Source organism: Denticeps clupeoides, chromosome 3, assembly GCF_900700375.1.
Source record: "Denticeps clupeoides chromosome 3, fDenClu1.1, whole genome shotgun sequence".
Classification (NCBI taxonomy): Eukaryota; Metazoa; Chordata; class Actinopteri; order Clupeiformes; family Denticipitidae; genus Denticeps; species Denticeps clupeoides.
In genome coordinates this window covers 27125518-27148904 of record NC_041709.1, presented here as the reverse complement: position 1 = coordinate 27148904, position 23387 = coordinate 27125518, and the positions used below count along the sequence as shown (strand labels likewise).

Sequence of the window (23387 nt, the reverse complement as noted above, 5' to 3'; positions counted from 1 at the left end):
CCAAGTTCACAAGCAACATCTGACTGCCTTCCACCAACCCAAAGGCGCGTCATGGCCAGGTGACGCTGCTTGTCCGTTAAATGACATTGTGTGTTCATGGCTGTTTAAATGATGAACTTGAAATGACTTACTGACAATACCAGCTTTTTATACCCACAGAATGTTCACATTTATGCCACACTGAGAAAGGTTGTCTCTTGGTATTGGCAATATAAGGCAAAAAGTATTTTGATTAAAAGTTTATATGGGATTACTCTAGATAAGAGTGCAGTTCAGCTGCATCACTGTCTGGTACGGGAAATATAACGTTTTAGACTGTAATGTATGTAGTGCCCACTGCATATATTTAAGGATGACTCTCACCAAGTACCCCCTTTTTAATGCCATTATTATTATTATTACAAATGCCGTATTATTACATTAATGATAAAAAAAAAACACATTAAACGAACAAATGAAAACATTTTATTAATCTCCAAAAGTATACAATGCAATATGATGCAGTAATGCCACCACTGACAAACTGTTTATTCACGTACTAGCATGTTCTAAAAATACTTTAGAATCTGTTGGTATAAGACATTTATAAGAACAGACTTTATTTTTAGAAGCTTTTAGCTGCCAACATTGTGAGGTATGTTCAGTACGAAAATCAAAGAATCTCCTATTTAGAATTCTACCTCAATATACACAATACATGGACATGTAAATACAAACAATGAGGTAACCATTCTAAATTTTGTAACACTGAAAGAGATATGTAAACAGTCGTGATTACAACTGAATCTCAGTTATTCACATGCTATTAAACAATAATATTAATCCAGGTTCATTGCAGAACATAAGGATATTACCTGAGAAAGATAATCAGTTGCCCACTGGGCATAATCTTTAAGATACAGAGATTCCAGCATCTATCTCGCAAGTTTCTTTTTGCCTTTATTGTAGCCTTTCCCAAACCAGCCACCCTGCACTCCTGCTCCTAAGGGTGAAGGCTCCAGGTGTTGTAAAGAGTCTACCAGTGCAGCAGGCAGTAGCTGCTTTCGAGTGTGACTTGCCTCCTCATCTGGTTTCAGTGGTGTTGCTAGGGTGAAAATGGGATCCTCTGCCCTGTTTAAAATAATTAAACTTTCAGATGAATATTATCGAATAAATTGTCCAATACATTTCCAGCGCGGTCAAATTAAGTAATTTCACACAGCACAACAAATTATCTGCTTTACTACTGTCTAATAACAACATACACATAATACTTTGCAGGCACGCATCTCATCAAAACAATGGAATTCAGAGTACAGCTCTGTGATGGTCTGGAATATTCCAGTTCATGCACATCTCCCACCTGTGGTAGACTGGGATAGGAATATCCAGTTCTTTCATCAACAAATGCATCACATCGTCACATTTGCCATGGACTTTCAAGGCAGCCAGGTCATCCTTTGGTGTCCACTATATTAAAACACAGATAAACCCAAAAAATTTCATTGACACATTTAATTCTCTTTTAAATATTTTTAAAAGCTTTTTAATGTATCCCTAATGTGTACCTGTAAATTGACTATATATAGTTTTGGTCTCTTGTTAGCTGGTCTGTTCATGGCCCAGAGACAGGCATATTTCTTCAGCACCTAGTGGGGAAAAAAACAAGGCCAGGGATCTACAACACAGCAGACATAACACAGCCTCAACCTGAGCAATATTAGAGGACCACACCATCACCTTCAGACTAGAGCCAAGACAGAGAATGACGTCAGCCTGCTTTGCAGCCTCTGCTGCTCCTTTCCAGTTCAGGGGCTGTTCCAGGATGCCCCGTTCCCCAAAATGCACAATGGTGTCCCTGAGTTCGGATCCACAGTCCCCGCATGAACGCCCCGTTCCGTGCCGGTGGAGCGCGGTGCGCTCAGTCACATCGAACAGTCGAATGCACTCCCTGGCTGGGGAACAAGAGGTGCACACCTAGCAAAAGGAGATATAGGACAGATGATTCAGCATCCATATATATTTAATGACAAAAAAAGTCGACTAATACCAAAACATTTTTATACAGTCATGCATTCTAATCTTTTTGGCTCTATACACCACCATATAGTTGGAGTAAGAAAAAAATAAACAGAAGATGGAGGTAGATCTGAACTTGCCTCTATGAACATGTTCCCATGCAGCTCAGAAAGGGAATGCCTGGGCAGCCCACTGCGCAGATGAAGGCCATCGCAGTTCTGAGAAACCACATGCTGAATCTAATAAAGGAACTATATTATATATATTAACCCGCTCTGCACCAAGCACATAAAGCGACATTGTGATGAAAATGACTCACTGACCAGGTTTTCTTTGTGAAGCATCCTAATGCACATGTGTGTGACCGTGGGCTCTGCTTCACTCAGATCTGATGCACTATCAGGGAGGAGGAACAGGAACAGGGAGGAGGATGGAAAGAGAGACAGCAAGAAAAAGGTGGAAGTAATGAGGGAATATTTGTGTATAACTTAAAACTACAAATTGTTATTCGCTCTGGATAAGGGCATCTGATAAATGCTGTACATTAGTCTATATATTAGAATTGAAAACATATAACTGAAGACGGTCCTCTACCTCACTGATCGGCCCTTCTGCAGCTGTGTCCACACGCCATTAGGGCCACGGTAATCTGGGATTGATGCAGCCTGGAAATACATTCCATAGTACTCATACAATAGGAAATATATAATTTCATCAATGCACTAATGTGAACTAGAAAATATGATATAACTGGTGCTGGGGCAGTGCTTGAAGGTTTGAATCCATGAACCGCGAAGGTGCAACCGAGGTCACCTTGATCGAGGTACTGTTCCCCGGGCGCCTGTCATGGCTGCCCACAGTTCACTAAGACGGTTAAAAGCAGAGGACACATTTCATTGCGTCACCATGTACTGTGCTGCAGTGTTTCATAATGACGATCACTTCACTTTCAAATAGTATTTATTGGTTTATTAGAACACGTAATTAGTTTAGATGCCAGTAGGTGATCCAATCGCTGATGGATTCACTTCAAATACCTACAACGATTCAGGTGATTCAGATCTTACAAAAACCCAACTCACGTTCCTAGATGTATCTAGTGACAGGTGGTTCAGTCCCAGGTTTATCTGTCTCACCGTGCTAATGCCAGCTCCTGTGTAGACAACCAAGTGCTGGGCCTGGCGGATGGCCTCTGCCAACTGCTTCACCTTTGCTTTCAGGTCCTCAGCATTATCAAACAACTAGACGAGATGGAGCACAGAGACCAAAACTTCATAAACAACACGGAGCGTACAGATACGCCTTGCAGGTGTCTGCAGACGTACAGGCTGGACATATCTGCTTGGTGGACAGCTTTGATTTGGATAAAGGGTTGAATGTGTGGTGTGAATCTATAATTATGTACATGAAAAGATTAATATTTCACTCTAAATTAAACCATAAGGACATTGGAATTGTGATTTCATAATGCACTGAACTGAGTAGGAATATAATAAATCTCTCTTCATGAAAAGTGAATAGAGGAACATTTCACGAGCTGGAAGACCGCAGTGTTGTGGATCACATGCATGGCACACAAACCTCCTCCTGTTTTCTCTTGAGCACCGTTCTCCGGTTCTGGCGATTGCACAGCTCCTTTACGGTGTCCTGGTGTTGCCGCAGCGTGTCCAGGTCTTCCTCAGTCCTCTCGCTCTCCTGTTTCTTCAGGATTTTTGACACCTGCAAGGAAAGAGAATGTGAGGAATGGAGCGGTTGACCTTCCATCAAACATTCAGGCTTCTGACACACATATTGGAATAATGCGTCATTAGCCTGAAGCGAATTAGATGAAATGACCCCCAGTGTCCCTGAAATAGCATGGAGCCGAGTAGGCTTCACTCTCCAGGCAAGATGCAGTCATGAAAAGGGGCAAAAAAAAAAACAGTAATGTCTGGTAAGAAGACACGTAAACCCGACTGTCCCCAGGGGGATTGTCCCTGTCACTACTGGTTGTAGGGCGCTCCGGTGTCTGTAAAACATAGTCGCGTTTGTGCAAGTTGGAGAGGTTCCACAACGCGGCGGTGTGACGTGCCGCTGATTCCTCCCACCTCCTTAAACGCGTTTCTCTGGCTCTCCCGCTGCAGAATCTTCTCCTTTTCCAGCGCTTTCCGCTCGGCTCGGGAAGACACAACGACTCTCTCCGACTCAGCCATTCTTCCTGTCACTGATACGCATTCAAACAAAAACCAACGAGTGCTGTGAGCCACTCGGCTACAGGCAGAAAGAGGAGCGCCCACTGCAGGAGCGGCCGAGTAACGCGCACCAGCGCCGGTTGCCGTTCTGATCCACTTCTCAGCGTTACTGTGGGTGACATCGGTCTGGTAAAAAAAAGTAGTAGGTATGCAGTGTTGGGAAGGTTACTTTTAAAATGCATTCCAATACAGATTACAGAATACATGACCCAAAATGTGGTTTCCGTGAGTAACGTATTTATGCTTTTTACAACTACATGAATGTAGCAATCACAGATAATAAGAAGCCCTGTTTTTCCTTAACCATTTCTCTATTTATAAAGCTGAAAAGTGGAAGAGTATTAGACAAACATAAAATATGCCATTGAAAAGCACCTTAATGACATTATTATAAAAATGCATGAATTAATTATTCCTCGCACTCATACTGTACTTGAAGAAAATGGAACATTTTGCGGAAAAGTTTGACACTATTACGCGCAGTATTACGTACACTTGTGCTTGCTCTGGAACGGGCAGATGGCTTTTGCGCACGCCGGTCAGCGCTCCACGCGGTGCTGCCCGGCCCGGTCGTCCAGGTGGCAGCGGGCGCGGATCAGACCGCCATGTAATCCATTTATTTCAACAAAGTAACTGTATTCTGATTATCACTCATGTAAACGGTAACCTTAACGAAATACAGTTACTTATATTTTGTATTCTACCTCCCAACCCACACTGAAGGTATGTGTAATATTATCTGTTTAAAGGGACATTCCTGCTGCCCAGATACTAAACATTTGTCCATGGAACATCCTTCAGTCACACAACCAAGTCATTTTAATGATTGATATGTGTGGTATACAATTTGACTCATTCAGTCTTCTTAAAGACTGAAATGTAACTACTTGTGTGCCGGAGTTAAATGGTTACACTAGATTTATAAATGTATTTCTTCTTTTTTTGTGTCTTTTATTTTCTTATTTTCTAAAGACTTTTATTTTGTTTACCTGTATTCTGATGTGGGTGAGGGAATTATAATGATAATCCGGGTGTTTGTTTAATTGTAGAATGTTAAAATGTGTTAATGTTTCTGGTTATGTCAAATATGTTTCTGTATTTTTGTTTGTTCAATTTATGATTATTATAAAAAGTTATGTGGGTTCTAAAACTTTGATCACCCCCGAAAAGTGGTTGGATGCGGCCGTGCCCTTGGGTCAGTGGGTTGGAGACCCGGTTTAGTTCTCTTAGACACATGGCATGAACTGTGAGAGGTGCGTGGGGTTTGTGTGTAAAACGTTATTGCTTTTAATTTCATTTATGTACATATTCGGAATATTTTGCATGCGTGTTATTTTGTGAATATTTTTTTATGTTCTGTTATTACTGTATATTGTAGAGAGAGGTGCAGAGAGACGCGATTTGTGACGCGATGTTCTGATGTGACCTCGCTTTTGTACAGGTATGCAGTATTGTAAATACTTTGTTATTTGTCAGTTCTCTTAGACACATGGCATGAGCTGTGAGAGAGAGGTGCAGAGAGACGCGATTTGTGACGCGATGTTCTGATGTGACCTCGCTTTTGTACAGGTATGCAGTATTGTAAATACTTTGTTATTTGTCAGTTCTCTTAGACACATGGCATGAGCTGTGAGAGAGAGGTGCAGAGAGACGCGATTTGTGACGCGATGTTCTGATGTGACCTCGCTTTTGTACAGAATACAGTTTGCACGGAAAATCTCTTGGGTGTCGGCTCGTCATTACGGTTCAAGAAAAGAAATAAAAAAAATTACACAACGCAGAAGAAGAACCGCTACACTTGCTCCATGCTGAAATGGAAATCCTCTTGAAATTAGTCCAACTACAGCAGCAAAACGAGAGATTGTTGACCACTAGAGGTGGCTCTTATCCCATTATTAACATTAGGACATCACAGTCTGTGTTACAGTACACACTACCTGGCACCTTCCATTAGTCAATTACTGCATGGATGATTATGTTTCATCTGGCGAGTTATTTATTTATTGAGTTATTTAACCAAAACTGGAGCAGTGAGTCACTTCTTGTTTTTTAAACTATCATGTTGGAAGACACATTTAGTGTTCCCATGGAATCCAGCTCAACATACTGGTGCCGAATAGATAAATGGGATGATCCTCAATTCATCCAGTGAGTTAATTTCCAGGGGGAATTTGATGTTAACTAGCATGTCTTATATTTAGCTTGTAAATTAGCTACAACCACAGACTTATAGTGATCACTAAGAGAACTCTTTTCTTGAAATTATGAAATATTAAATGTTTTCATTTAAACACATTTAAAGCTGTTGAGCATTATAACCAGGAATCGGGGTTAGAAGCAAGGTGCATGAAGTGAAAGTGAAGTGATTGTCAATGTGAAATACAGCACAGCACACAGTGACACAACAAAATGTGTCCTCTGTATTTAACCATCAGACTTAGTGAGCAGTGGGCAGCCATGACAGGCATTCGGGGAGCTGCATGTGGGGACGGTCCTTTGATCAAGGGGACCTTGGACGGTTCAGGATTCAAACCTACAACCTTCGGATTACGGGTCTGTTTCCTAAAGTTCAAGGCTACCACTGCCCCATTACACACTCCACCACTATCAGATTTGATGCAGTCAATACTCCCACATTTGCGGAATTCGCAGGAGTCAGCTCTACAAAAGTGTAGTGGTAGAGCCTGGGAAGACCACATACTTGAGCATGGAATCTCCCCTGCCAAGTAAGTGATGCAGCCATTATTCACAGTCCCTATCACACAAGCCTGTGGGGGGCAGAGCTATAATCTGGGGTTGCTGCAACGTTCTGATCCCAAAGAAGGAGGTCAGCTGGCAATACATTTGATTTACTGGCCTCATCGTGAAAGCATTCTTCAGGGAGAATGAGACATCATAAAGAGACACCACAGAGTCCAGATTTTAAGAATTGAGACTCTTTGGGATGTGCTGGAGAAGATTTTTTGGTCAGACTGTCCCATAATCTCTACACGATCTCTACACGATTTCTCACTCACCTTTAATAAGCACTTAATCCACCAGTGGGGAGCAGCCAATCACAGTGCCTACAAACTGCCAAGGTGCCACTGAGCAAAGAACCTTGCCCACACACTGCTCCCTGGCTGCTGGTCTTGGCTGCCCACTGGTCACCAAAGTGATGGATTAAATGTAGAGGTCACATTTTGTGTCTGACAGTGTGCTGTGCTGCAGTGTATCACAATCACTTCACTTCATTCAACTTAAGTTGAACCAGGAGTTTTAAATGAAAATGAACACAAAAAAGTGCCCTCCAGAATGATGGAAGGAAACCTGAAGGAACACCCAACCTTGGAGGTCTGAGGCCACAGTGATACCTGATGCACCACCATACTGTCCTTGAAGTATAATGCATAATAATAACCCAGTCACAAAATGCATGATAAAACACTGAACACAACCAGTTGACAAATAAAAATGTATTTCAACCACTATACAAATAATATACACTGCTTACAAAAAATATGGGGAACACTTAAACAACACAATGTAACTCCAAGTCAATCTGACAACAATCAGACATCCCAAATAAAGGAGTGGTTCTGCAGGTTTTGATCACAGACCACTTCTCAGTCCCTATGCTCTCTGGCTGATGTTTTGGTCACTTTTGAATGCTGGTGGTGTGTTGTAGATGAAGTCTACAACACAAACACATGACTCAGGTAGTGCAGCTCATCCAGGATGGCACATCAATAACATTTATTTCTTATATAGCGCAAAATCATATACAGTATGTCTCAATAGTTTTGACAAGCCCTACAGTTGACACCCCCCACACTTGACCCTTCTGCACACAAGGATAAACTCCCCACAAAAACTGCAAATGGTGTCAGTGCAGGGTTTGTGATGATTTGTCCAATAAGAAAAAAGTGTCCATTATGATGTTACTGGTCCATTATGATGTTACTGGTCCATTTAAAGATCACTGAAGCTGCAGTTGTTAAGGTGGTGGTGGCTGTGGTGACCCTCTGGTTCGTTTCATGCTGAGTTATCATTTAGCAGTTGACAGGAACCAGGATTTATCTGCTGGTCTCTTCACTGGAGTCTGCTGGTGGTCTGTGTGCTGTCAAAGTGAAGTGAAATGAGTGTCTGGAACTTTAACAGAAGGCCTGAGAAAACAGATAGGTTTTCAGTTTGGATTTTAAACACCAAACTGCGGAGCTCTATATGAGAAGGATCTGCTCCCAGATGTGACCTTCTGTACTTTCGGTACCAGTAGTGACCCCACACCCGTTGATCGAAGGGGGCGTGGCAGGTCGTAAAGAACTAAAGATTCACTCAGGTATTGCAGGGCGAAACAATTTAGAGCTTTATAGGTCAAAAGTAGGATTTTGTAGTCAATCCTAAATTGATGGGTAACCAGTGCAGTGATTGTAAGACTGGGGTGATGTGGTCAAATTGCCTAGTTCTAGTTAGAACTCTGGCTGCAGCATTCTGTACTAGCTGGAGTTTACTCATGCACCTACTAGAGTATCCAGACAGTAATGCATTGCAGTAATCTAACCTTGATGTAATAAATACATGGACCAACTTTTCTGCATCGTGCATTGTAATTATATTTCTTATTTTTGCAATATTTCTAAGGTGTTGGTATGTAGAATATCAAAAGAGTTAAATCCATGTCCGGGTTTATGAGTAATACCAAGGTTGTCATTATAAATTACTGTGACGCCACCTCCTCTTCCAGTTAAGTGAGGTTTGTGTACATACAACAACAACAACAACATTTATTTCTTATATAGCCCAAAATCACATACAGTATGTCTCAATGGGCTTTGACAGGCCCTACAGTTGACACCCCCCACACTTGACCCTTCTGCACACAAGGAAAAACTCCACACAAAAAAAGAAAGGAAGAAACCTTGGGAAGGAGTGATACAGAGAGGGACCCCCTTCCAGAGTAGAGTGAGCCTGCAAATGGTATCAGTGCAGGGTTGGGGATGATATAATAATAAGGCCTACAGTTGGAGGACTGGATACATAGCAGTATCCAGGAGGACTAGACTAATTTAATGCTACAAATTTGTTTTGTTTTAACCAAGTTTCGGTCAGGCACAGTACATCAAACCCCTGATCTGTAATAATTTTATTAACAATGAGCGTTTTAGGTGTGAGAGATGTAACATTGAATAATCTTATTCTTATATCGGAGGTGTTGGTGGTATGTTCAGAGGTGAAACAGGCACCCCGCCCATTCCGTGGAACAGACACAGTGTCAGCATATTTATGAGTTTTATTATTAATGTTTATTTTAGAATCTCTTGTTTTAATAGAGCGAGTTAGATACAGTGTCAATATTGTACACTTTGGGTGGAGGCTCTACGCAAATGGCAGACGCTTGGTTTAGCCAGTCTGTCTGCCGCCTGGTCTCTGCTCTGGCAAGTCAGTTTTGTTTTTTGAATCTAAGACTATGAGCCAATTTTTTAGACAACTGAGTGGCACCCGCCCAGTTGGGGTGGATGCCATCTCGTCCAAAAAGACCAGGAATTGGTATGAGAGTGGTATGAGGGCCTGCCTGTCGCCCTGTGCTCTTCACAGATGAAAGCAGATTCACACTGAGCACATGTGACAGATGTGACCAGGTATGGAGACACCATGGAGAACGTTCTGCTGCCTGCAACATCCATCCTCCTTTGGGGGGGGACACACAGGCCTCCATGTGCTCTTCAGAGGTAGCCTGACTCCCATTAAGTACCGAGATGAGATCCTCAGACCCCCTTTGAGACCATATGCTGGTGGTCCTGGGTTCCTCATAATGCAAGACAATATTACAGCTCATGTGGCTGGAGTGCATCAATAGTTCCTGCAAGATGAGGGCATTGGACTGGTCGCCTGTTCCCCAGACCTGAACGCAATGGAGAACATCTGGAGCATCATGTCTCATTCCATCCACCAATTACATGTTGCACCACAGACTGTCCAGGAGTTGGCAGATGGCGATCCCTCAAGAGACCATCTGCCACATCATCAGGAGCATACCCAGGCATTGTAGGGACATCATACAGGCACGTGGATTCAGATATAGGATGTCTTACTTTTGTGTTTCCTTTATTTTTTTGAGCAGTATATAAATAAAAACAAGTCTCAAAACCAGCAGAACAATATAAATAATATAAAAGTAAAACATAGAACAGGAACCACAATATAAACCAAGAAACTTCACAAAAACATGAACATTCAATGAAGATGCATGAAGGGCCTTCACCGCGGTCTTCTCTCCACAACAGGGTTCTTTAGCCTGAAAACAGTGAAATTTCACATTAGTAATCATCTGGTACAATGCAGACATTTTAAATAGCCTGACATAACAGCGAACTCTGCTGGATGTCCCTGTGTCATCGGGGAGTATGCTTCCACACGTCTGTCTCTTCTAGGCTGCTTCGGTGGGTGGAGGTCCACGCCAACCGGCTCCACCTTACCGCTTGCTGATTGGCTGGCACAACACATATAAGGAGACCTCAGTTAATGCTCAGGAGGTCTGTGGTTGCCACTTTTTTGTCATTGTTTACTCAGTGTGTTGGACCCTTCGCCTGTGTTTTTGCTTTGTTGTCCCCTTCCTTTGGCTGTAATGTTGTTAGTAGTTGTGCTTGGTTCTGTTTTCTGTTGTAAATAAAAGCCCTGCTTGTGCATTTTGTTAAGCCCTTGTCTGTGTGTCTCAGCCCTCTTCCCTCACCAACCTGCTGTCACGTTCCTCTCCACCCCTCAATTAGGACATGACACTGAGCATCACCTAGGGGGATTTTAAACAGGAAATGTCTGGCAGTGACTTACATCGCACCCCTCTTCCTTTCTATGTATTTCCTAGTGGCTGTAGAGAGACAGACCTTCTTGTCTTTCCTCTCCTGTGAAGAGACAAAATTAGAACAGCGCATACTTCAACTTTGTCCATCAACAGCTCCTGCATACAGCAGAGCCAATGCCAAAGAACATAATGCAGTTTACTCAAGAGTGATAATCAACAGGACGAGAAAGGCAGTCAATAATTCATATAAACTTGAAAACAATGGGAGTATTTTCCTTTCATGATCTGGCCAGATCATTTGTGCCCCCGGAGAAAGTGTAGGTATGTTGTTATTCTGCTAACGTGTCACGGGACCCTACCATTCGCTTGAACTGTCTCTCTCTGAGCAACTCCCGGTCCCAGGCAATGAGCTGCATCCTGTCTGCAGCCGAAAGACGAAAGATGTCATGGAGGTCATACCGAGCTGAACGCAACTGAGATAAAACAGAGAGATTAATGAGGGCAGATCGTAAAAAGTCACAGGATTACATATATTGAAAGGAAAAGCTCATTACAAAGACTGATGGTCACCATCAATGGCCCAACAAATACACTGGGCTTTTTAATAGGAAATATAAATGATAAAAGTACTTAATCAGTTCATGTACCATATTACATTCCAAACCAAGATGCAAAACCTCACATGGCATTATAAATTTAAAAACACAGATACCTGTAGGGAGACTCTCTTCTGCAGAGCCACATCCTGTCTGGTTCTTAAGTAGCACCGGGTCTGAGTTTGGGAGAACTGTTGGGTGTCCTGGGAACACAACAGTGATGATACAATCCTTTCTGTGTATCAATTAATTAAAGGACAAATAGCAAAGCACTAGAACCCATCACTACAGTCATAAATCAATGCAGTCACCTCATGTCACCTTTTAAGGGCTAATTGAAAAAAAAAATGTACATGGATTAAACGAATGTGCCCTGATTAATGCTGCAAGCTAATGCCCTCACCAGCACCGTTAGCCAATCTAGCCATCTCCTCTTTCGTCCTTGTTTTGTCCTGATCTGACTGACTGATTGTTTTATTGAGAGTCACCTTGATGGTGCGGACAAGCTGAGCCACCCTCTCTGTGCGCAGGAGTCGGCGTGTGAGGTAGCCCTTCACCGCTGCAGCCACCAGGGGGCAATGGAACAGAGACAGAGACCCACACACCTGGGGGAAAGAGATGTTACATTTCATGGTGTTTATGCCAAATCAGTTTGTCTTCTTTCACTAGCCTATTCCTGTTAATGGTAGGCCGGTTTAAAATAATTCAGTTATTAATGCCCAGCACAGAGGCAGCCTCACAACATGTGGGTAACGGTGAGCTACGAAGCGGGAAGGAGACATAAGAGGGCAGGAGGGAGGGGACAGACAGACACAAGCCGGAGCTGGGACAGGAGAAGGACACGCTCTGGAGAAACCAGCACCATGCTACCACAGACTGGGAGGGAAGGGGAGGGAGAGAGAGAGAGAAAGGAATCAAACGGGAAAGGAGGGGAAGGAGAGAGGGCTGATGAGAGATAGAAGGAAAAGGGCATTGAAGGACAGTAAATGAGGCACGAGAAATAAGTTAATAGGGGGACAGAGAGCATAGATGGTGGGTAGAGGGACAGAGAGAGAAAGAGGTGATATAGGCAACAGACCACAGAGGGATAATCAGCTTCTTAGGCTCAAATGCTCATGAATTAAGCAAAATTATCCTCTCATTTTCTGTGTCAATTCCCACAACAGGGCTGAGCAGCCTCCATTCTGCCCCATCACAACAAGATGGGAAGAAAGAAAAAACACACACACACAGCATTATAAATCTGCTTCTATTCATTAATAGTAAAACGCATAAATTAGGGGCTATAATTAATGGGACATGAACACAAACAAGTACAAACCAAAGGAGGGAGAGATGCCTACAGCAGTGTCCTTGGGTTCTTCAACAAATAAAAAAAAAAAAAAAAAAAGACAGCCAGAGGATCACCAATAGAACTGTATGAAACATTTAGAGTAGGCTTTTTAAATCCAGTGGATAGTCTTCTGACTCAAATAGATCAACACACTGAAGAAGCCAAGAAGAGTAGAGGTTCAAGTGATATCGCAATATCCAGCAAAGGGCACATTCTTTCCTGCATTAGAAATTAAAATATCACTCCCATTTTGATTGTGAAGTGAGAGATGCTGCTTACAGGGATGTCATGAAAATGGACAGGGATAAAGAAAGACACTGGTGAGATACACGAGAAGACTTGAGGTGCACTCCTCCAACACAGCTAATGAAATAGGTGGAAATTCTGAGAGAGAGAGAACTTAACTGCTAAAGGTAAAGAGTACAGAAAGCATTAATATTTTATTCTAATATTCACTTTTTTTATTTTTTATTTCTTGGGCATCCAAAAAGCCCACATTTACCCCCAAAAATCCGTCTTGATCGCCCATGTCTAGGGTTTTGCTCTCACTGCATCTTCCCATTCACCCCACACTGGTCAACGTATTTATTAGAGGTGTGAACCTTCACTTGTCTCACGATTCAATTACGATTATCAGTGCCTCGATATCGATGCATCGTGGTGCATCCATGAAATACGACCTTCGCCTGACCCCGACTTCGAGAATTGCCTGACCCCATTGAAACCACGAAAGAACCCCGACTGGAACTTCCTGGCCACAACCTCTGCTTGCCTGCCTGATCCTTCGGTTAAGACGTGAATCCATGCTCCACTACATTCCTGCCGACCAATACGTCCTCCCGTCCAGTCCACGCTCCCGGACCATCCTGAAACCTGCTGTCTTCCGGTTCTCCTCTGCCCTGGTACTTCCCACAGATCCCCAACTCACTCCCCACTGCACAGCAGCGCGTCCACTGCTTCCTTTCAGTCCTCATTCCCCGCCAGTCTCTCCCTCACCGTCCAAACGCGTCCAGCATCCTCTCCCGGTACGACAGCTTGTCCCCCCACCCATAGTACGTCTGCAAGTGCGTAACCGGATTGCCCTTGTGACAAAAGCATTTCTAAAAACCCACATTCCACAAGTCCGAGGATGTCTGACCACCCTATTAGAACCCTTATTCAAAGCGACTTACAATCAGTAGTTACAGGGACAGTCCCCCCCTGGAACAACTTAGGGTTAAGTGTCTTGCTCAGGGACACAATCTTCCGGTTCATAGGCGAGTGTGTTATCCACTAGGCTACTACAACCCATTCGAACGAACGCTCCAAACCAGAGTCAGTGAATCGGCCGGTTAATTCCTCCACAGCCGAAAACATGCAGGTGAATATGATTTTTTTTTTCAAATTCAACTGAATTAAACTAAACATCCCATTTTACACGACTATTATTTATGACTTTTGAGACTGTGTGTACAGTTATAGCGCGGCGCGGTCAGTGCGAAAAATCTGCGTGTTTTCCTAAATGTCGTGTCGTAGATCTCTTGACACTCAGAGGAGGGTCCGTTTCTCCTCTGTTCCCGCTTCGTGTGTGTTTCGAAGTGGCAGAAAGAAAACACGGCCGCTGGTGTTCTGTTTGTCGCGCCCGCCGGGTGCCACGCAGCGTTAACATTCGGACCCGGAGCAGTGGCGTGCTCTATAGATCAGGCCGCCACAGTCACTACCGGCACTACTTTAACAAGAACCTTTATGCCACCGCCAGAAAATCCCCAAGCAACGTCATTATGATGGGATCGATTATGTTCTGTACTGCATTGATGCAATGTGTACACCGCGATGCATCGATTATATGATTAATTTCAACACCCCTAGTATTTACGCTGCTTGTACAATGAATGCTCCTGAGTGCTTTTGTAAGTCACCTCCTTTGAACATGAATGATCCTAATCAGGGACGAACAAGTTAGTTTCCATTTCAGAAAACTTCATTACATGGATTTTTTTAATAACCATGTTTTCACCCAAGAGCTAAATGGCTAGGTTTCAAAAACCTTTCTAAACCGTTTCACTTACACAGATCTAATCATGCAAATGTTTCTCAGCCCACTTCCTCTTGATGATTCCGTTTAATTGGGCAGATTTGGTTGACAATATCCAAACAAGTGACCCTGCTATTGAATTGGCCTTGCGGTGTCACATCAAGAAGGCAGTAAATCCCCGGGCTCCAGAGAGCATCACTATAAAACGCCACCCTCTTTTCCTCCTATAGTGACATCAACTCTGAGTAATAGTGAAAATAAAACACTAGATAACGCTGAAGGTATAAATCCACTCCAGAATATGCTAAACCATTAAAGTAGAAAAAAAATGCAGTGCTCAAGCAATGCTTTATAATACCACTATTAGTGTTACAAATACTGACATTTGAACCAACAGGACTCTTTGCCCTTAAGAGACCAACAAAATCCAATAGTGGACAAAATTGTCCTACGTTTGACTGAAAAAAGACAGTGTTAAACGTTTATGGCATTTGATAGACGCTCTTATCCAGAGAGCCATACAATTAGTAGTTACAGGGACAGTCCCCCTGGAGACACTCCAGGTTAGGTATCTTGCGCAGGAACACAATGGTAGTGGGATAGTAATGGATATCAGTCTACTAATTAGATCAAAAGTTTGGTTTGCATAATGGATAGGACACTGCAGAATTACAATTGTATTGTTAAATGAATAATATTGTAGCATATAACAGATACAATCATGACTAATGCTGAGAGAAAATCCAATAATACTCATCCCCAGACACGGTTGAGGTTCAAAAGGTCGGAAAAAGAGATTGAAGAGATGACTGAAGGTGGGTTGAGGTCAGCAGGTTCTAAACTGTGATGCTTACAGTTTTCTTACCTGCTGTTGCTTACGCTGCTCCACCCCAGCTTGCTCCAAATGTGCATGTTTCAATTTCAGCTTCTGAATCTCCTGCACAGGTGACTGCACTGCTGCAAATGCATAAATCAACATCAGTAGAGCAACCAGGGAAAATCGCAAGAAGCTCACAACTGTATGGCTGTAGCGCTTTTAGTGACTTTTCTCTAAGTCTGTTCCAGTCAGAAAGAAGACTTTCTAGAGATATTTACCTGCATAGATTAATTCTATATACTCTCTTACAATAATAAAATAGCTTTGGAGACTTCTAAAGCTATGTGAAAACCTCACCTTTATAGATAGTGAATGGAGAACCAGCATTCTCATCCGAAATGTTCATGAGAAGCCTCCGTTTTGCACGAGAGCCCCTCTCCTGGTCACCTGGTTTTGGGGTCAGCTGGAGCCAGAGCCCAGATGGGGAGTCCACATCATATGATTGATTCAGAGATAAAACCCGAGGAGAGTCCTCCTTCAGCTCCCTCTTCTCTTCCACTGCTGCACTCCTCCTCTCCTGCAGGTTGCTGGCATCTGCAAGGACCACCCCCCTCTGTGAGCACTGACCTGCTTCCTGAAGGACCCCAAACACTGCTGGTGCCACCACCCTCATCTTCTGGCCAAGGGAAGTGATGGTGCGCAAGGGCAGCGCATCTGGCCTAGACCCACAATCGGACAGAGAGATCACAGGCGGCTCGTTTTCAGCAGTAGATGGGTGACAGGGAGGGATGTCCTGGTCACTGTGCTGAGCAGAAGCTTCTCTGGGACCATCTGAGGGGTTCTTCTGCACCTCAGTGAGAGTGGACTCCAGAACAGAAATGTATGCTTTCAGGTTGGACAAACTGAGCTCCAGCTCAGCGATTTGCTGAGTTTGGTCTGAAACCAGACACAAACTGCCACCTGTAACCTTAGGTAACATCTTGGGATCCCAGCAACTGATTGGATTATTCTGCAATTCATCTTCAACACAAAGACGTGTCCTACCCGCTGCTCTCTTTGTAAGGCGGCCATTCATGCCAGATTTCTTACACCGTACAGGACTCAAGCAAAACTGAGGGGTGGGGATGTTACAGAACTTCCTGGCAGACGAGACACCAGGATGGGACTTCTTTCCCTTGGCCAACTTCAAAGCCTGAAGACTGTTCGATATGATAGGCTGATGATGGTTATTAGATGATGATGATGGCCCAGTGGTATTATCACAAATAATTTTTTCACTTTCAGAGCAGTCTGTCCATCTCGCTTCACACAGTTTCTTAGTCAGCAGCACATTCTCTCTTTCACAAAACTCCACTTCTGCTATACCTTCTGAAACAACAGTCTCTAAATCACAGGCCTGGAAGCTCTTCTGCTCCCTCCTCCTTTCTCCTCTTGGCTCAGTCCTCACAACCCCACATCCCTCAGCAAACTCTTCAATCTGCTTATTTGAAGAGTGGTGGTCATCCAAAGAGGCTGCCTCTGCTGCTTTGGAGGCCTTAGCCTGGCTCTTTAACATCCGCTGCTGGCGCCTATGCTCCTGGGACTTCTTCAGGAGGCTCTGGAGGCTCATCTGATATGGAGACTTCAGTGGGTCCTGAGGAGCTAAAGAACATGCAGGGTCCGTGTGACACTCTGCTGCTTCTCTTTCCAAGTCTCCTCCATCCACAGGTGCATGGCTGATGATGTCAGACTTGTAGCCATCAGTCTGAAAAAGGCAAAAAGAGAAACTCGCTTCTCCCTGAGAACTCCTCTCCATCCCATGACTCATACTGTCCTCCTCCTGTGTCCCACTATGCACCACAGTCGCCACAATCTCGCCCGTAATGTAACCTGATGACACAGACTGGTGGCTTACATCATCCAGAGTCTCTGCTTTGGGTTCCTCGCCTCTTCCTGTCTGATGGTCCGCTGCAGTCACGGCTTCACTCAACGCGCTCCGTGGGTTGGTCCGCATGGCGTCGTCTCCGGGAGGATCCTGGAAGTGTGTAACATCACTGCGAGCTGTTGATGTCAAGGGTCGGCTGTCCCCCACTACTTTCCAATCACGAGTCTGTCCACACGACTTTGTCTCTGCCAGCTGGTCACTTGGACCGCCACCGTCAGCGACTGCTAATTCTTCAAGTGGTGTAGCTTGCCTGGGCTACACAGAAAAAGAGAAAATGTATTTATAAACTATGAACAGCCGAATGTGTTGCTGCTAATATGCTAAGGAAGTACATTACCGTACTCCTGTGAAGAATGGGCAGAAGTGCGGACTTCTGGCACTCTCGCAGGTGAGCCAGTTCCCTGTGACTCGTCATCTCCTCTCTCTGCTCTGTATTCAACTACATTACAGTTTTTTTATTAGACAAGTACAGCTTTGCTTAAATAACAATAGAACAAGCAGGAGGGGAACTTACTAGAGGGGGCAGAACTGAACGTCCGAAAAATCGAATTTCCGATGTCCCACGGTTTAAAGGTGTCTTGGCTTCTTTCAAACGGCAGCGACGGTTCCGAATGAACTCCTCATAGTTCTCCATTGTGCAGCTAAAAAAAAGTTCAATTCTTAAATAAGGTGACAGGTAGCAAGCTAGTTGTAGGAGGCTAAGCGCAAACCACCGCAACTCTTTAAAGTCATTCGCCGTTCCAGCTGCAAATTACAGCATTTCCAGTTTCATTCGTGTCTTTTAGTCCTGTTTTCGGCATTTGGTCATACGTGACAAGTAATGTTGATCCTAGCAGTACGGAACTGGCTAAGCTAGCTATCTGGTAACCATGCTGCGTTTCACTTGTTTCTAAGCTGCAACGTTGACTTTTACTGTTTTACGATAAAAGTGCTGAAAATAATTTGGACGCAAAGTGTAGAAGACGTGTAGACAACACAAACCTTGTTTGTGAACCAGTTTCGTGTTACGTTTGCGATTTCGCCCGCTTCCTGAAGAAATGGGCGGTTTGGAGAAACCGCCACGGTCGGATGTTTCCTGGAACGGATTCTGGCCGCGGACTCGCTTTTCTCTCGAGTCTTCGCGGCTGTAAAGAATGACTGACGCTCTCCGCTTTTGAAAATGCGTGATGGTGAAATATGAAGCCTGGCATCTGACTCCGGTCTATATCCCGGCCGGGTTTTACTGGCCGCCACGTCAGGATGATCCGGGGATGGAGGGTGTCGCTGCCGCGGACCGCTCGCGTTTTCCAGAACAAAAGGGCAGAGCGGCCCGTGTGCCGAATGGGAATCTTGGTTTTATGTTCCACCGTATTTAATACATTGTCATAACTGCTCAAAAAGTCGAAAATAATTGAAGTGTAAAAATCTTAGTCATTTTCACTGTGGCTTAATTTCGAATTAAACCAAAATATCTAAAGCAGCAGCTTTCTACGCTGTAATAAATGTTTTTTATCTCTCGTTGTGGACAAGTGGTACGTTCGGTCCTTTGACGCTTGAATATGTTAATTTTGTCGCGCAGAGTGGCGGGATGGATCGGGTGGGCGGCTGTCTGCGATGGAACTGGGCCACAGACAGACACCTTCCTCGGCCCAAAGACGAATGTTATCGGCGAGCAGCTCTCCACCCAGATTACCCACTAAATCACCTCCACCTGACCGACCGAGATCCATCACAACCGCGCCGCCCTGCTCCCCACAAACGGCGTTAAAAGTTTTGATTTGACGTCTGAGTGTAGCTGCTTATTCTTCTTGATACTCAGGATGCCCAGGTGTGAATCTACTATGATGGGAAAACACCAACAATAAAACATGAAATAACAGTAAAACAAAAACAGTCATTAAAAAAATGAAAATGCGACTTGACTGAGCAGGTCCTTGATGTGGGTTCAGTTACATGTGAGTGTAAAGAATATTTCGTTCCAGTAATTCCAGTACATTTTCCTCACCACAGTATTGATATACGTGGTAAGAAAATGTTCTAAATTGTGTTTTAAAGTAAGTGTATAATTAAATGCAATGTAACAGTTAAATTGAAGGCATGATTTGATGTGTCAGTGAATATCAGTGAGATTTTTTGCAAGTGAGGACAGAAGAAAGAAAGAATTAGAGACTGAATATTTAAGCAATTTTGTGGGCAATAGTTGGTGACAATTTAGGCTCACATAGCATAGGTGGATTTGTGGAGAATTTCAGTGGAAGCACATACTTCTGCCGATACTGTCAAATAGATAAACAAAACATTTCAGCAAGATCCACTTTCCAGGGCCACATTTCATACAGTGCAGTCATACAAAGATCATGTTCAAAACTGTGCTGAGGTTTTGCCTCATAGAAGATGCATCAAGTTTGACTCATCATTCAATGAGCTCTCTTTCTATCCTGTTTGTCAGCTAGGGTTGCCCCCATGCCTTGGACATGATTTGCTTGAAGGTGTTGTGTCATATGACATTCCTTTATGTATACAACATCTTGTAAAAGTTGACAGACAGTTTACTTACCTGGAATTAACTCACAGGATCAGTCGGTTTAAGTTTCAGGGTAACAAAAACAGGGACAGACCTTGTGAAATTGACCCCAGAAGTGAGAAGCTGGTGGCCACACTGTACAAAGCTGGTGTTTTTTGAGGATGCTGCCATTGGTGATTGGTGAACAAATTGAATCTCCTGGTACAAATGAAGTTTGGCAACTAATATTAGTATTAAGGGAAATCGTTGCACTTGTTTGTTCACCAGCCATTTCCAATGGTCAGGTGGGGTATTTGAGAGTTTTGATTGATGAGTGCCTACGTTTTAGGAAACACATTTTTCCTGCCCACTGTCTCAGACCTAAACATCAGCCACTTAGCCACTACCCTGACCTCATTATTCATTTTGGTCCACTCATTCGGTTGTGAACACTAAGGTTTGAGAGCAAGCATGTTTATTTCAAACAGTGTGTAAAAAAATTACATAACTTTAAAAATCTTTGCTTTACTCTTGTAGAAAGACATGAGCTTCTCCAGGCATTTCTTCGTGCCGGTGAGTTCTTCCCTCCCACTACTGTAGCAGACAAGGCAACAGAGTTTGTAGTGAGTGACTACAATGACGTCATTAGGGAAGCAGTGGCTGGATATGATTTTCAGCCTGAAAATACTACAGTTGCTCATGAGGCAACTGTTAAGGGAACAACATACAAAAAAAACATGTATGTTGTTATTTAGGAAACTGATGAAGGCATTATTGTGGGCAGGATTGTGATGATAGTCATACAGAAATCTTCAGTGTACAGGGAGTGCAGAATTATTAGTCAAATGAGTATTTTGTCCACATCATCCTCTTCATGCATGTTGTCTTACTCCAAGCTGTATAGGCTCAAAAGCCTACTACCAATTAAGCATATTAGGTGATGTGCATCTCTGTAATGAGAAGGGGTGTGGTCTAATGACATCAACACCCTATATCAGGTGTGCATAATTATTAGGCTACTTCCTTTCCTTTGGCAAAAAAAAAAAAAAAGAAGGACTTGACAGGCTCAGAAAAGTCAAAAATAGTGAGATATCTTGCAGAGGGATGCAGCACTCTTAAAATTGCAAAGCTTCTGAAGCGTGATCATCGAACAATCAAGCGTTTCATTCAAAATAGTCAACAGGGTCGCAAGAAGCGTGTGGAAAAACCAAGGCGTAAAATAACTGCCCATGAACTGAGAAAAGTCAAGCGTGCAGCTGCCAAGATGTCATTGCCACCAGTTTGGACATATTTCAGAGCTGCAACATCACTGGAGTGCCCAAAAGCACAAGGTGTGCAATACTAAGAGACATGGCCAAGGTAAGAAAGGCTGAAAGACGACCTCCACTGAACAAGACACACAAGCTGAAACGTCAAGACTGGGCCAAGAAATATCTCAAGACTGATTTTTCTAAGGTTTTATGGACTGATGAAATGAGAGTGAGTCTTCATGGGCCAGATGGATAAGCCCGTGGCTGGATTGGTAAAGGGCAGAGAGCTCCAGTCCGACTCAGATGCCAGCAAGGTGGAGGTGGAGTACTGGTTTGGGCTGGTATCATCAAAGATTAGCTTGTGGGGCCTTTTCGGGTTGAGGATGGAGTCAAGCTCAACTCCCAGTCCTACTGCCAGTTTCTGGAAGACACCTTCTTCAAGCAATGGTACGGGAAGAAGTCTGCATCCTTCAAGAAAAACATGATTTTCATGCAAGACAATGCTCCATCACACGCGTCCAAGTACTCCACAGCGTGGCTGGCAAGAAAGGGTATAAAAGAAGAAAAACTAATGACATGGCCTCCTTGTTCACCTGATCTGAACCCCATTGAGAACCTGTGGTACATCATCAAATGTGAGATTTACAAGGAGGGAAAACAGTACACCTCTCTGAACAGTGTCTGGGAGGCTGTGGTTGCTGCTGCCCGCAATGTTGATGGTGAACAGATCAAAACACTGACAGAATCCATGGATGGCAGGCTTTTGAGTGTCCTTGCAAAGAAAGGTGGCTATATTGGTCGCTGATTTGTTTTTGTTTTGTTTTTGAATGTCAGAAATGTATATTGAATTTGGAGATGTTATATTGGTTTCACTGTTAAAAATAAATAATTGAAATGGGTATATATTTGTTTTTTGTTAACCACTAGGCCACCACTGCCCCACTTGACTCCCACCCAGGGACGTCAAGTGGAGCAGTGGTGGCCTAGTGGTTAAGGAAGGGGCCCCGTAATCAGAAGGTTGCTGGTTCAAATCCCGATCTGCCAAGGTGCCACTGAGGTGCCACTGAGCAAAGCACCGTCCCCACACACTGCTCCCTGGGCGCCTGTCATGGCTGCCCACTGCTCACTCAGGGTGATGGGTTAAATGCAGAGGACAAATTTCACTGTGTGCACTGTGTGCTGTGCTGCTGTGTATCACGTGTGACAATCACTTCACTTTCACTTTCATAATTATGCACAGTAATAGTCACCTACACACACAGATATCCCCCTAAAATAGCTAAAAATAAAAACAAACTAAAAACTACTTCCAAAAACATTCAGCTTTGATATTAATGAGTTTTTTTGGGTTCATTGAGAACATGGTTGTTGTTCATAAATAAAATTATTCCTCAAAAATACAACTTGCCTAATAATTCTGCACTCCCTGTATTTTATCACTGAACTTTTCCAAACTTCCACTATCCATAACATGGGTGTTTACTGCTTTTCAGCAAAAAATGGTTCCTACTCTTGTGTTAATCAGAATGACCTTCTGGATTATTATCCATTGTCCAAGTACACAGTCTTTGATATGTCTTTTGATATACAATCGTAATATATCTTGGGTCCTTTGTAATGCCATTCAATGATGTTCAAGTTAAAGCTTTATGTGCAAGTGCATTTTATATACATTTATATGTAACATGGCATTCACTGAATTAGCTATTCTTCTTTATTAACCAAAGTCATGTGGATTACGTTTATGCTGGATGGATGCATTTTGTAGAGCATCAAAACTTTGGACACCATTAAATCTAGAAAGAGCCACACTATTATTTAATATAACAAATATAATTATATAACCCTATTATTTTAATCTGAAGAAAGTCATTCATATACACTAAAGATGATGTGTTAGTAAATTATGGGTTAATTTTTATTTCATGGTGAACTATTTCTTTAATATTAAAAAGTGTGACTAG

General features: G+C 43.2%; 2 protein-coding genes and 1 non-coding gene across 7 annotated transcripts; all 3 read right to left on the bottom strand.

The window, feature by feature from the left end:
- Positions 1–442: 442 nt before the first annotated feature.
- Positions 443–4212, bottom strand: sirt7 (sirtuin 7). Its single transcript, XM_028973726.1, has 10 exons — positions 4086–4212; positions 3580–3717; positions 3135–3239; positions 2593–2663; positions 2322–2394; positions 2139–2237; positions 1720–1956; positions 1548–1628; positions 1343–1449; positions 443–1110 (listed from the first exon to the last, which is right to left on the bottom strand). The coding sequence occupies exons 1-10, from the start codon at positions 4188–4190 to the stop codon at positions 915–917; spliced, it is 1212 nt and encodes a 403-aa protein (XP_028829559.1). The 5' UTR covers positions 4191–4212; the 3' UTR covers positions 443–914.
- A 2589-nt stretch (positions 4213–6801) lies between these two features.
- LOC114787259 (U1 spliceosomal RNA) lies at positions 6802–6963 on the bottom strand. Its single transcript, XR_003749385.1, has one exon. It is a non-coding gene; the product is annotated as a U1 spliceosomal RNA (small nuclear RNA).
- A 3324-nt stretch (positions 6964–10287) lies between these two features.
- On the bottom strand, positions 10288–18950 carry cp110 (centriolar coiled-coil protein 110). 5 transcript variants are annotated; one of them, XM_028973722.1, is made up of 10 exons: positions 18673–18949; positions 18206–18332; positions 18029–18130; positions 16125–17946; positions 15816–15907; positions 12092–12208; positions 11720–11806; positions 11367–11480; positions 11037–11107; positions 10288–10503 (listed from the first exon to the last, which is right to left on the bottom strand). In XM_028973722.1, the coding sequence occupies exons 2-10, from the start codon at positions 18323–18325 to the stop codon at positions 10467–10469; spliced, it is 2562 nt and encodes an 853-aa protein (XP_028829555.1). In that variant the 5' UTR covers positions 18326–18332; positions 18673–18949; the 3' UTR covers positions 10288–10466. The 5 variants fall into 5 exon arrangements, with proteins under 5 accessions (XP_028829555.1, XP_028829556.1, XP_028829554.1 ...); XM_028973723.1 differs by having other exon boundaries at positions 11367–11428; positions 18673–18948; XM_028973721.1 differs by lacking the exon at positions 10288–10503 and adding an exon at positions 10510–10698 and having other exon boundaries at positions 18673–18950.
- Between the last annotated feature and the right edge of the window lie 4437 nt (positions 18951–23387).

Excerpts from the sequence above, each read along its gene's own strand:
- cp110 (XM_028973721.1), bottom strand. The coding sequence starts at position 18,325 with ATGGAGAACTATGAGGAGTTCATTCGGAACCGTCGCTGCCGTTTGAAA. Across the intron at positions 12,209-15,815 it reads AGCAGCGTAAGCAACAGCAG|GTGTGTGGGTCTCTGTCTCT; the intron begins GTAAGAAAACTG and ends TCTTTCCCCCAG. Across the intron at positions 11,481-11,719 it reads AGAAGAGAGTCTCCCTACAG|TTGCGTTCAGCTCGGTATGA; the intron begins GTATCTGTGTTT and ends GTTTTATCTCAG.
- sirt7 (XM_028973726.1), bottom strand. The coding sequence starts at position 4,190 with ATGGCTGAGTCGGAGAGAGTCGTTGTGTCTTCCCGAGCCGAGCGGAAA. Across the intron at positions 2,664-3,134 it reads CAGGAGCTGGCATTAGCACG|GCTGCATCAATCCCAGATTA; the intron begins GTGAGACAGATA and ends ATGTATTTCCAG. Across the intron at positions 2,395-2,592 it reads CAGAAGGGCCGATCAGTGAG|TGCATCAGATCTGAGTGAAG; the intron begins GTAGAGGACCGT and ends CCTCCCTGATAG.